Below are 13338 nucleotides of genomic sequence, written 5' to 3'. Positions count from 1 at the left end.
TGCAAATTTCTTCTAATGTTGGAAATCTTGACGCTTAATTAGGCAATCTCCGGCTTCAGATGCAACTCCAAGTGCCAAGAATGTAATGTTGTTGGACGGCACCCTTCCAATGCTGGCCAATGATGCCTAAATTAAAGAGCATGGGTACATGTAATTTTACGAGCTGCAGTGGGGCGCTCACGCTCTGCTTTGATTCCAACCAAAATCCCTCTCACCGGTCGCTCTTTAGTTCCCCTAGTTTTGGCTCATCAAGATTGAGAGGCTGGCTTTCGCTGTTCAACCATCTCCGATCTCGATGTCCCTCTCAGTTCATTATCTGGTCCGTGAATGCACATCCCTTGACACATCAAAATACTGGAGTTCAAGAAACTGGACGAAATTGTCGTGGCTAATACTTGTATTAGCTGTGGAGCTTGCTCCTACAGCCATTTGTGTACTCCCAAGTTCTATCAGAAAATGCACACCTTCATATTAACACCGGGCTATCTGCAGCTTGCGCGTACGCGTTTTCTTTTTATCCGCCTCATATAATGGTATAAGGAGATCTCTTAAGGCTAATGTTCTTATGATAGGGCCCCATCCTATGAGAAAGTCGCATGTAGCCAAAAATTTTGGGATATTGCAGGAGGAGAAATTTTCACCGACTCAAGCCTTCTTTCCGAGATCTGCACTGACATCTGTTTGGACGAATTGAAGGCTTTGCGAGAAAAGCAGCTCTCTGTTTGTAAAATCTCGGAAAATATTTATATTGACTATGATGTGCAACTTCCTCCAACGTATATTACAGACCTTCTCCTGTACACATACCACTACGCTTGTATGACAGACCCGTACGTATGGCTCCCATTACTGTTATATAATCACTTCAACTAATATTTCATATCTAGAACCACGGGAGAGTACTGCTCTCCGGACTTTTTCAAATGGAATAGTAAGAAAGAGGGTGTAACCGCTGCCGAGCTATGTTCGGACTGCAACCTGCTCGTTCAGCAGGCTCATTTAGATTCGCCTATTGGATATGATCCTGATTTGGCCAGCTCATACTCATCGCTGACATCGTCGTGAGTCATTCTAAAATTTGGCCTTGTTTGCGGCAAGGTGATGCCCGAAGTTGACCAGTCAATAGCTGCGGAGTTACCAAATACCCAATTACTTCTCAACCTCCCTACCTTTTACACGAGGCTATGACCCCAACAGCTCCCTCCAACAGTCCTATACACACTGCTTCTTACGAATCAAGAGCCCATCCTGGTCTGGGCTACGACAAGGGCCCTGATTTCCATATGGAGGAATCAGCAGACCACCGGGGCAAACCGCCGAGCTTTCTTTTCCCCAAACGATACACGTCAAAGCCTCCCCAACTGGCGCCTGGTACCGCGGATTCCTGCAAGAGGTACGCGCTACATAAGAAGTCGTACCGCAATAGCACCATGAATGAGTGTGGTTGGACTGCGTGGCTACATCAGCGTGAGTATTTGCTCAGTCTTTTTTTTTTTTTTTTTTTTGTGGTCGACGGCTTCTCCCCATGTCTCAATAGTTGTATCTACCCGTCAAACTCTCTTATTGACTTTAGGGTCCACAGAACTGATATTCCGCTCACATTTTAGTTAACATCACTCAATTTATCTCATGGAATCCATCCATCTCCTTCGATGCAGCCAACCCATCCGCCTGCACTCTTGTACCGGGCAAACGCTACTGCATTAGTAAACCGGCTACGACGACAGGCAACTTCTCCAACACCACCACACCTTCTGCTACTCAACGCATTCCTTCGGAGCCGCCAACCATCACATACTCCCCAGATGATGGCAGTGATGGTAAGCACATGTAACCCCCAAGGAACATCATTCCTCAGGGGCCACTTATCTCACCGACCCTGCGACATTATTGTGCTTGGTATCATTTCTGTAAGAAGAAGACGCTGATCTTTACTAGCACAAAAGAAACTTGAGGGTCTCTAAAATGACGAAGAATGGACGAACATGGCAGCAACACGGCCTTTCCGTGGCGCAGTTTGCCGGTTTATGTCTGGCGGTTGATTCTGCTCTCATCAATCCTACTATCAACTTCAACGATCGGTAGCTGTGAAATCGCCTAATCACTCACAGTAACTGGGATTCTGACGCACTAATGGCTGGAAAATACTGCAGTGTATATGGATTTGTGCCAACAGCAATTCATGCTGCGCTACGCGAAGGATATCAGACGCTTTTTGGAAAATACACATCATAGTCAGCTGTATAAAGGTATATTTATTAATGCCAATTATGACGGCCAAGATATATCCGCGAATATCACCTGGTCATATGACTGTGTGTATACCATGTCCTTTATACCATATCTAACATTTCTACCAAGTGGTAGTATATGTAAACCTCAACCATAGCCGAGAGGCGTTGAATCAAGAGCTCGTATCCATCGACTCATCTTTGCCATCCGGGTTGCCATTGGATTCGCCATGCGTTACGATATGGTCGGCCCACATTACCAAAGCCATAATATGATGAACGATGCTCCGTCGACCGTCGACTTCAGCCCCGTCCAGCCACTCCGTCGATTCCACCTGAAGGAAGGTTTCCAAATCAGCGGTATCATCCTCTAGGCTAAGAGTTTTGAATCGGGCGTAAAAGGCATCGGGAATAGTGAGATGGAAGAATTTGATGTAGTGCTTAATGGCAACGATGACAATGACACTATTAATTGCGTTAGCTCAAGTAGTCTTGTAGCGGAGCCCAAAATGGCCAGAAGGGGGAGGATTGTTGGGAGAAACTAGAGATATCTAGCGAAACTAGAGATATCTAGAAAATCCCAGGACATCTGAAAGAATTGGTGATATGGTTCAAGCACTCACTTCTCAGCAGAAATAGACACACAGAGTCTTTCATATCCAAGGCCACTCCAACAACTTGACTCAGAAGGTTATCAGAAACAACTGGTCTGCCATTTTCCATGTGCTGAAACAAACGCTTCGCCTCCAAAAGTGCCACTTGCATCCCTGAGGGAATAGCTTCAATCCCTCCCTCATCGACTGACTCGGAGTTTTCGCCTCTGTATCTAAGCCTCCCGCGATACTCAATGGTAGATGATCTTTCATCCGGTGGTTGAGAAAAGCTGAGAATAGTTCGGATTAGACTGCTCGCAAAGTTGACTGTGACCTCCGCAGGACAAGGCACTACCGGACAGTCGAGATAGAAGAAGAGATAAGCATTCTGGGGGTTAGGGCGCACGGTCGGCGGGGTTGGGTCGCTATTGGGAGCTTCTGGTTGCAGAAGAATTGCCAAGTCGGCCCAGATGAGTCCACAGGGCCCCCTGCTATAGGATTGAAATATCTCCGCCTGGCTCATCTTGCTTAGAGCTGAGATACTCTCTCTAGGACCATCAATCACTTGACGAATCACTTGGTGCCACTCATCCTTGCCTGCTTCGGCAAATTCAACCTTGCACTGGAAGAAAGGAAGAATTGCGCTGGGAGGCTTGCAGATAACTCGCCAAGCGAAGAGATGGTCGATGCCCCAGTGAAGAGCAGTAGTCTCCTGGTGAGTCGAACTTTGGAGAGCCTGGGAGTTCTGGGATTGACGAGACGACACCGCTGCCCAGTAACTGCTCTTACTTCGAATGGAATCGTAATAGGCCATTTCGGTTGATCATTGGAGTGGTGCATATAGGTCAGGTAGGTATGCATGTATGTGTGGGTTGTGCGGTTGTAACACTCAGGCTGAAATTTTTCGCCCTCGAGACCTCCGTGCTATTTACCTACATATATCTATGTTGACACCTGCCACTCACTTGACGTCACTATCAGAGAGGCATTGCAAACGCGTTTAATTACCCCCCCCTTTATCCATCACTTGCAAACGCAATTCACTTGCCTCTTCACTGCTACGTGATCCCAGTTCATGCACCACATCGGATTGACGTATCGTAACTTGAAAAGTGAAAAGGGCAAAACAGGTTATTCACCGGTCTTTTGTTAGCATCGTGATACAGGCTCTATTACGCTGCAAATTAATGTTCTATAATGTCTACCGTGCATGCCGCCGAGAGACTGTTTGCCTAGGTCCACGAGACTACGCATGGTTACACTATTATATACCTCTCAGACTATCTGAAGATTGCACGTTCAAGCCTCTCTATTACAATGCTACCCGCTTATGTAATATTCTCTTGGGTGTAGTAATACCGGAAACAGTCGACGGCGGAAGGTGTGAAATGGCCTGAATTGGTAGTAAATAACCAAACACGACGTATTGTGCGCAATTAGTATAGTTGTTATGATGCAGTCCTGCATTATACAATCCATGTATGACGAGGCCACTCATAAGTACAGAGTCTATGAAGGCATAACTTGCGTGTGATATTATCATGATGAAGGGTATTAGTTATTAGCTATGGAAATTAGGATGATGACGAATTGATACTATTAGAGTTCATATGGTAATCTATCTAGCCCTCAGTCTGACCGATCTTCCTTGTAGTAATCGGCTGGGTGAAGCAGTATCGTGAGTAACCGATGGCGGAAAGTGTCGTACGGCTTTATTGGTAGGGGAATATGGTAGATCACCAATGGCTGTTGTGCTGACTTGGCAGGTCGACGGGAAGGAAAGTCGAACTTGTTGAGGTAATTGGATGAAATATGTGCGGCAAAGAGATGGACGTATTCGTCCATCTCTTTTGTCATCACCACTTGAGGCTAAACATAGTGCGTTAGTGGACATGAGAAGGTGAAAATGCCATGGGGGAGTATCATACCCAAAAACTCTCTCTAGTCCATATTGAAGATGCTGTCCAGCGCCGTTGGTTATATGCAATTGCTAGTAAGAGGGCTACCAGGTATGGATCACGCAGACGGTTCGGTGGCGTAATTCTTTTCACATGACGAAAGTATATTCCATCAGTTTGCAGACTCCATCGTCTACCTATACGGGGACGCATTTTTTCTTTACGAAGACTTTCAAGCACGTCGCAATCGATGTTGACCAAGACAATTGGCGCCGTTCCCTTCTCGAAGGCAGCCTTATTACTATAGCTGCTGGTAAAGGGTTGACAGGGGAGACTGCTCACGCAACGGCCATCGAAATAAAACCCAATTGATGTCCTAGGCGGATCACTTATTAGCGGGGAAAAGAAGATAAAGAAAAGAAAATAAAGAAAGAAAGAGAAAGAAGAAAAACAATTGTAAATCCCCTCTAGTATGAAGACCTACCCATAGGGCTGGAGTGGACATCCCTCAGAGCCAATGATGCGCCTGAAGAGACCCTCGCGTCGCCACCCGTAATCATGAGAAAGAAATAGCAACTTAACTGAAGTTGGAACTTTCTTGCTGGTAGCAAGGAGTTTGTCTAGTTCATCTAGGTGCTCTTGTGAAGGCGGAGGTGGTGGGGATTCCTCGAATGAACACTGCAGCACCTCGACATGGCGGCCGGTCCATTCCAGAGGGTGAACAGATAGCTTTTCCCGGCAGTGCAGGCGAAGAAGCTGACTGATAGACAAGGTCTCTAAGGGAGGCCTTGATTGCAGTGGACTTGAGATGGAGTCCATGGAGAAGAGTTGCGTAAGAGAGGCTTGATTGTGGTGTTGCGTCGAGGCTGATAGATGTTGGTGATTCATGTTCCATCAACGATGGAAGTTAAAACAGTAGGTGCACGGCTTTACTGGGGCCAAGTTTATTGCAGCACAGCAGGAGGGGTTAGTACGGGCATGTAGGTAACTTTGTCCTGGCTTAGGAGTATCTGTCCGGTTGGTTACTGGTACCTGTTCACTAAGGCCTTCTGTGAGAGGCGCTGTCAAAACGAAACTAGCTGCCAACCTGCTCCCACTGGAAACCTTGAATCTTCCATCACAGCATTGATTCATATTCATGTACTCACTCCAAGATCTCAGCCAGTCTAGACGGCACAAGTCATCCTCCTTCTCTAAGCCCCCCTAAAGACCAAAAGGCTTTGAATGCTGACTCTGCCAAAGCCACAACGGCGCATCAGTTCTCGGCCGCGATGAAGAGGAAATTCAGCCAAGACCATGGCACTGATACGATCGGCGCTGACGCCAGCTTCACCCAGCAGCTGTACAACCGCACAAAGCGTCTCCCCCGTGGCAAGAACATCGTCTACGACCAGTACAGACGCGCCTCTGTGGATCACACCCCGCTCCATCTCAATCTTCTTCTCGATTGACCCGTTGGATGCTGAATTCGAAATATGCGATGGTCTTTTGATGACGGAAACGACGGGGGGCGGGAGCTTGCCAGCTTCACGAATCAGCACCAAAGGCAAATCCATCTGTGTAGCCAGCGCCGACGCATAGATAAAGCCTCCGGCCTCGCAACAAGCCACCGCATTGATCTCATTCCAGTCACCAGTAAAATGGCTCCGCAGCAGAGAAATACACAGGGCCAATCCTCCTGGCTGCTGGGCGATGCCGAGCACGTGGCGAAACTCGATACCCGGGCGTGGGAAGTCCGGCACCGAACGCACCATGTTGGCCAGTTGTTGCAAGTCCTTGCGGAAGAAGGGAAGCAAAAAGCGTTGGCCATACACTTCTGCCATCTCACTCCCGGGCGTATCGTTGTAGAAAGTGAGACTCGGGCACCAGCCTGGGGCCGTCGAGACCGACTCGCCATTGGTGTTGTTGGTGTGGTCTTTATTATGATCAACTCCGCCACCATCTTGATACCCTCCACGAATCCGCCGCGTCTCTTCTCTGGTTTCGACACGAACCTCGAGCACTCTGCTCTCTGGCACTAGATGCGATAGGGTTGCTACTGGAGCCTCGTCTCTCATCCCAGTGATCAACAGCACATCCACGCCCACGGCGCCATTCACTACATTCATGAAATGCTCCTGTGGTAGCTGGGGCCGTTGCCTCACTTGGTCTTGGAAGAATGCCGTCAACGCTGACCGGTGCTGCTCCTTGTAGGCACGGTCCTGGAGTAGGGCGTTCAAGTCGGCGCCAGCAGCCACCGCATACTCTTGCTTGGTCACGTCGCTTATGCTAACTACCCGAGCCGTAAGAGTTTTGGGAGAGCTTCTATTAAACACGGAGGCCCAAACGTCAGCACAATAGTCCTTGCCGGCGCAATTCTCTCCCGTGACAAGAATGATGAGCTTCGGCTCCATGGACGCCTCCGGGAGCGGACAGGCATAAGCCAGCACCTTGCGTGGGTCTGCGCCGCGTTTGAGACGGACCAAGCGCTGCCGGTTTGGACCGAAAGCCTTCTCCGCCAGTTCGGCATCTCTGGGATCTGGTCCGAGATCCGCGCCGTAAGTCCCACTGCTCAGGGGCAACAGATTCCGGGCGACATCATAAACCCACTGTACAGCAGCTCGAGCAGCTTGGGTTCCGTCTTGGTCGCGGGGCCAGACGCCGGTGACGACGCATGCAAAGTCCCAGTCGCGACATCCAAAAGCCGTAGCATCAGGGACCACATCGGCAACCGCTCCGCCGCCCTGCAGCAGATGGAGATAGCAGAGTGCTGTGGGACGAGACTCAATCGCTGCTACCAAATTCTCGGCCATGCCTGCAGCTCCGATATCTTTTAAGAAGAGACACCGCTTGAACGCTGACGTCTTGCCTCCTCCATGTCCGCCATGCATCCCGGACACGTACATCTCGGTTTGGAACAAACCGACAGCGTCTACGACCTTGGAACTGTACTCTGGCCCCAGAATTGTATCTACGAGCGTGGGCGTTTCCGATGTAGATCCAGATGTATAAGCTTCGATCATGGTCATGCCAAGATGCAGTTGGCCAGCATCCCAGTACAGATACGCGTCTGCAGAACAGTTTCGGGGGAGATCACGAGCAACGAACGTATCAAATTCGCTGAGCCCGCGTTGCGCATCAACGTTGCCGCTCAATGGCACAATCCAGTTTCGAACTGTATAGGTGGGAGCCGGGTAAGCCTTGAAAATGACGCTCACTACGATGCCAAAGTTGGTTCCAGCACCTTTCATTGCCCATAGCAACTCGGCTTCGTTTTCCGGGCGGACACCACCGGTCGGCCAATATTGAATAGGTACATGACCGATGCAAAGGATCTGAGCGGAGTCGACGCTCACCATTATGACACCGACAATGGAATCACATGCAAGTCCACGAAGCCTGGCCAGATGCCCGAGTCCGCCTTGTAACCATAATCCAGCGCCCACGCTTGGACGGGCTCCGAGAGGCACTATCAAGCCCACCGCCATGGCAGTACGAATGATATCTCCTGTCTTGCAACCCGCCTCAGCGATAATAAAAGAGTTGGAACTAGAGTCGGGGTTCTTTTCATCTTCTCCGGGAGTTTGAACATATATTTGATTAAAATCGTCCATGTCAACTGCGACAACGTTGGGCCACAGACAGTGGCCGCTGTGGCCCCCACCAATGACAGTTAAACCAACTCCGTGCTTCAGAGCCCATTGGACGCACTGCTGGATGTGTTGGACCTTCGTCGGTCTGATAATTGAAGCGGCTCGGTGGAGCCGAGCCTCCCAGTTCTTCACAGTCTTGTCCTTCATCACCAACGGCACCTGCGCTGTAAGCTCCGGTAACATTGTAGAATGATGATTGAAGGCCACCATGACTTCAGGTGCGCTGAAAAGGAGATGACCTGGGTGAGATTCCTGACGACGACCCAAGTTACGACACGTCTTACGCCACTCGATGTGGATGGCCTTGTCCGCGTCCTCTTCTTGCATGACAAAGCCCGCAATGAAAGAGGCAAAACTGTCCAAAATCTTATCATCATCTGCTACACGAACGATTCCAGAAGGGAATGAAGCAGTTTTATGGCAGGTTAAGCCATCAAAGTCCAGACCATCGCGATGGAAAACCATCACCAGCCCGCCTTCCGGTTCCACAACAAGCATTTCAAGCGCTCGTTCGATGAATTTGCGCTTGGGCGTCATGCCATACATGCTGTGGCAGAAGAGAACGACGTCAAATTTTTCCTCGCCATTATTTACGGCGGTGACGGCGCTGTCCAGAGCAAACGGCTTTCGATGGATGTCGGGCGGGCTTTCCAGACAGGGCAGCGAAGACTTTGTCCCCAGCCATTCTTGCAACTTTGTGGCATATAATCCATTTGGCTCGAACGCAGCATATTTTTTAATCTTCCGTCTTTGATCGTCAGGCATATATCCAATCACGCTCTTGGGGCCGGGTCCTATCTCCAGCACCGAGATGCGGACACGCGAGTTGAAAAGAGGGGTCAGCACTTGAGACAGCTGAGGGAAAATGAAGTCTTGGTACGTCTTCCATCCGGGCCCTTGGAGTAGGATGTCAAAGCCAGCGCTATATTGTGCGTCAGATAGGGGCTGCTTTGGGGACGTAACATTTTGTCTAAGAGCCTGCTTCAGAGTGTCGAGCGTGGTCATTTTAGTTTTCTTTGAGAAAGGGTATTTTGCACTGGTGCGATAGTACGGATGGTGACAATGGCAATGGAGGCATGATGTACCGAATGTTACGAGAGGGGGAGAGAGATACATGTAGCCGCGTAACAACACGTGAATCTCGTGTCACTGTTGGCTGGGCAGTAGTAATGTATACCTTGCAACTGGATATTCTTTCTCTCTCTGAATTGTCTACACTCTGCCATGGGTTCCCGAGAGATGAACGAGTAACTAAAACACTCAAAATTCATTAAGACCGAGTTCTATCTTCTGTATGAATACTACAATAATTACATTCTAGGCAGAACCGGCGAGAAGTATTTACAATCACGAATGATATGTAAAACAGCAATCATCATACTAGGTAGATGGTATGAAGAGCGTTTTATACGGTGGGTCAGCAAACGTTGAGACAAACTCCGTAGCCGCCTGCAAAATAACATTATATTAAAACACTGATGTTATTAAAAAGAGTAATTTTGTAAGATAATATTATATCAGAATAGAGATTCTTTATTTGTACACTGTCTATCTGTCATGGTTTGTATACATAAGTAGTGTGCTTATAGTGGATTTATAGTGGAAGTACAGTATAACTAATACTGTACTTCTCAAGCTAATAATGTTACATTGTATATATAATTCTCATCACTTAATCATTATTGCGAGAAGAAGCTATACATTAGTGATATGAAATAGTATATACCTTTAACTTTGATTTCTTCTGTCACAAATTGATATATATGCTATGGAGTGTCAGATGCAAATCTTCTTAGCTCTGCAATGGCGCGCTGTGGGATTCATCTTGACTTTTGTATTACCACCGTATGTAGTTATTGGATCTGCATCCTAATGAACTAAAATAAATATCGTACAGGTTATAAGTTAATCAAGGAGCGTCTGGAAATCACAGTGCAGCTCATTTACGATAAAGAATTCCCACGACTCAAATCCATACAACATAATCCCTTACTTTTTCAACGCGTGATGCTTGTGATGGTGATGTTTCACCTCGTGTTTCTTCTCGGGGGGGCTTTTCACCGCAATGAAATAGTTTTGCCCAGTCTCAGAAACGGCATGAACTGCAACATCTTCGCCAAAGGGCCATTGCTCAATGAACTGTGCGTCACCCCGACGATCAAACTCTGCAAATTCCGTTGGATCGAGAGATACATGCGCCGCCGTCCATGCATCCGCACGATGGACATATGTGCCTTCAATTTCTGTGCTCTGCGAGCTTCCGCTACGATCAGCGTTGTAATCCACCGTGATCTGCAGGACGTAGTGCAGGAACTTTGCGCCCTCGGGCAGCTTTAATTCTCCATCCGGAGTTGCAGGCAAAGATTCATTGTTTGGGGTAGTGTCAATTCCCACGAGAAACTCCTGTCCATCAAAGGCGCGAGCGAAAACCAGCACGCCGTCGCCGTGAGTCCAGGCCTTGGCTGGGTCTTCCTCAGCGCGGATGCGATAAACTTCAAAGTCTTCGACTGTGAAGTTGACGGCTTCTAGGGCGTGGCTGGCGTACTTCTTTGCGGCGGCGAGGGTGCCGTGGGTTTTGAGGACGAATAATGTGCGGTTGGCGCCGGATGAATCGTGGGAGTAGTCGATTACTGTGAGAACAGTATGAAACAGCTGTTCTGGGACGAAGTTTGATGGGCCGTTTGTGGAAGCCATGGTGTTTGTGGTGTTATCGCTTGGTAAGTTTCAACCAGCAAGTCAAACATTATTGATTGGTGTATTAAGTAGCTGAACTGCAGGTATTTATGCACCACATTGGAAATAATTGCCACGCACAAACAGTGCTGTGATCGTCATACGATCGTATCTAAAGCTAGCGATACTTTTCATCATCTGACTGTAACTGGAATAGCTTTCATCCCGACTCTTCTGGAGAAGCTCAGTATAGCCGATAAACTTTATTTAGTGGTTTCATGTGAATTGGGATCATCAGGGCTCAAGCTTTGTGGCTGAGTGATAATGAGACTGGCGGCATCTGATGGGTGGGTTGGAGAACATACATACGATTTATACTCTGCAACGGCGCCGTGGATTAGTCGAACTGACAGACAGGTGTCGAAATGCTAGCCCAGTATGGACTAGTAATACTGAACTCACGAGATTTTGCTGGAACTTTCCCCAGGTGACCCTAACATTAGGTGAATGGCGTGTTCTTCCGCCTCAAGCTGACAATAGTGTCGAAGTGCTCTCCATGGTGGTTTGCCTCACACGTAACTGCGGCGCTGAGGATTGAGGTATTCATTACACTTAGCGCAGAGGTTACGCGTACACTGAGCGTCGTCTGGATTCCAGTCTTTGCATCGCCTGGATATTAATGTGACGTCTCTCAATGGTCAATCGTTGTCTTGGGCTACTCCGCAAGACTTCTCTTTCACGCCAATTACATGCCATTGTGGTTTATAGGGCACATTTGTTAAATCGACTGACTCGCTATGCAAATACATCATTCGTCATGATTTTATAACCTATCTTAGAAATACGTATTGGTTCTCATTCTTTTCCTTAAGCCTAACATCCATTAAATATGTCTTGTCTATCGCTACCGTAGACAAAGCTCTCTACCGTCGATGTGTCTCCCAATATGATAGTGCCTCCGCGCTGGCTCGTCTTACTATAAGCTGTCAAAGACATATGTCAGTAACTGTCTTCAAAATTGCAACCAAGGACAATGACACCACATGACTTACCCACTTGAGGCCCCCCTCTAGATTATTGATGTTTTTATTCTTTCCCTTTTTCATGTCCTTCTGTGCTTTCTCCATTTTCTTTTGACTATCTCGACTGGCCAGTCCTCTGCCAAGCATGGCGATTGGATCATTGCGGCCACTCTGCTGCAGTGGTGGCAGAATTTGTGAAATTGGAGCAATAAGGTCACCGTAGTATGCCACTCTTTCCTCCGGCGATACATTGATGGAATATGGCTGTGCACTGCCTTGTGAGATGTCGACTTCAGCGTCGACATTCGCTGAGCCTCCAATACTAAATAACGTTAACATACTCTGGAATAGTACAAGTCATCCAATCGAGAAGGCCTACCATAACTCAAGGCCGTTTGGCAGAAAGAGACTCATATTGGCATTCCCCAAGGCAGAAGAGAGCTGAGATGCATGGCCAGCTGCGGCGCCGAGTCCGACACCAATTTGGCCTACCATGAGACCGATTCCGGCAGCCCCAGGCCTGTATAACAATGCATCAGCTATGGCAAGGGCAGATGCGGGAAGACTACAGATACTTACACGAACCACCCGGCGATGTTTGCGCCTTTCTGGAAGATCTGATTCTCTGGATTGGGAATGATGGCGATATTGATTGAGTCCACAACTTGTATAAAGTCCTCCATAGTGATGTTATAGCGTCTTAGTTCCTGGCTGTACCCACGAAGGAAAGGTTGCCCGTCCCCATAAGCAATCTGCGGTAGGGCCAGTGGACAGAAATTGGCGGCTCGCGAAAACCCTCTGTCGTCGGTGTAATATGCATCAGTAGATGGCTCTCCGTCGTAAGGCTGCCATTGGTACCCTCGGCCGTCGCCAGGGTAAGTCTCATAACCAGGAGGCGATTGTGGGAGCTGGCTGGCATAGCCATCTCGTGTATGTTGCATGCGATCAGAGGGATATCTAACGATTGACGACCTATACTGACGATCTGAATATTGTTCAGCTCCATAACGACTGCCGTTCTTATAAACATCGTTTTCGTTTCCATCGGATGACCGTCTCCGATTTTCTCTGCGATTCGCGTAATCGGGGTATCCTTGGCTATAGGATGACGACTGATCCTTAGATGATACTGAAAGCCGACGGCCGTTGCGGCTGTTATCACTTCCAAAGGCCAACCTAGGTCTGCTAGAGAGGCCATTGTTAAGCTGGTTGGCTCCAAGGGCGGAGCCAATGGCATCGCGTATTAATCCCATGATGATAATGATGAAACTAGTTCTGCTGAGATTCAA

At 48.2% G+C, this 13338-nt stretch overlaps 5 protein-coding genes across 5 annotated transcripts; 1 reads left to right on the top strand and 4 right to left on the bottom strand.

Annotated features, from left to right (window-relative positions):
- Positions 1–265: 265 nt before the first annotated feature.
- Positions 266–1964, top strand: TRIVIDRAFT_209038 (uncharacterized protein; the record flags this gene model as incomplete). Its single annotated transcript, XM_014100898.1, has 7 exons — positions 266–319; positions 405–499; positions 573–830; positions 888–1061; positions 1127–1467; positions 1608–1820; positions 1939–1964. The coding sequence occupies 7 exons, from the start codon at positions 296–298 to the stop codon at positions 1962–1964; spliced, it is 1131 nt and encodes a 376-aa protein (XP_013956373.1).
- Positions 1965–2404: 440 nt separating this feature from the next.
- On the bottom strand, positions 2405–3638 carry TRIVIDRAFT_60979 (uncharacterized protein; the record flags this gene model as incomplete). The annotated part of the gene is made up of 2 exons (XM_014100897.1): positions 2405–2671; positions 2877–3638. 2 exons carry the CDS (start codon positions 3636–3638, stop codon positions 2405–2407), a joined length of 1029 nt encoding a protein of 342 aa, XP_013956372.1.
- A 2171-nt stretch (positions 3639–5809) lies between these two features.
- Positions 5810–9359, bottom strand: TRIVIDRAFT_169765 (uncharacterized protein; the record flags this gene model as incomplete). The annotated part of the gene is made up of 1 exon (XM_014100896.1): positions 5810–9359. The coding sequence occupies one exon, from the start codon at positions 9357–9359 to the stop codon at positions 5916–5918; it is 3444 nt and encodes a 1147-aa protein (XP_013956371.1).
- Positions 9360–10066: 707 nt separating this feature from the next.
- On the bottom strand, positions 10067–11090 carry TRIVIDRAFT_215964 (uncharacterized protein; the record flags this gene model as incomplete). Its single annotated transcript, XM_014100895.1, has 1 exon — positions 10067–11090. The coding sequence occupies one exon, from the start codon at positions 11046–11048 to the stop codon at positions 10344–10346; it is 705 nt and encodes a 234-aa protein (XP_013956370.1).
- An 860-nt stretch (positions 11091–11950) lies between these two features.
- TRIVIDRAFT_221425 (uncharacterized protein) lies at positions 11951–13302 on the bottom strand (the record flags this gene model as incomplete). Its single annotated transcript, XM_014100894.1, has 4 exons — positions 11951–12010; positions 12080–12371; positions 12429–12569; positions 12629–13302. The coding sequence occupies 4 exons, from the start codon at positions 13300–13302 to the stop codon at positions 11951–11953; spliced, it is 1167 nt and encodes a 388-aa protein (XP_013956369.1).
- Between the last annotated feature and the right edge of the window lie 36 nt (positions 13303–13338).

Source organism: Trichoderma virens (genome assembly GCF_000170995.1).
Source record: "Trichoderma virens Gv29-8 chromosome Unknown TRIVIscaffold_6, whole genome shotgun sequence".
NCBI lineage: Eukaryota > Fungi > Ascomycota > Sordariomycetes > Hypocreales > Hypocreaceae > Trichoderma > Trichoderma virens.
The sequence above is the reverse complement of the archived record's forward strand: the minus strand, read 5'-3'. Positions and strand labels throughout refer to the sequence as shown.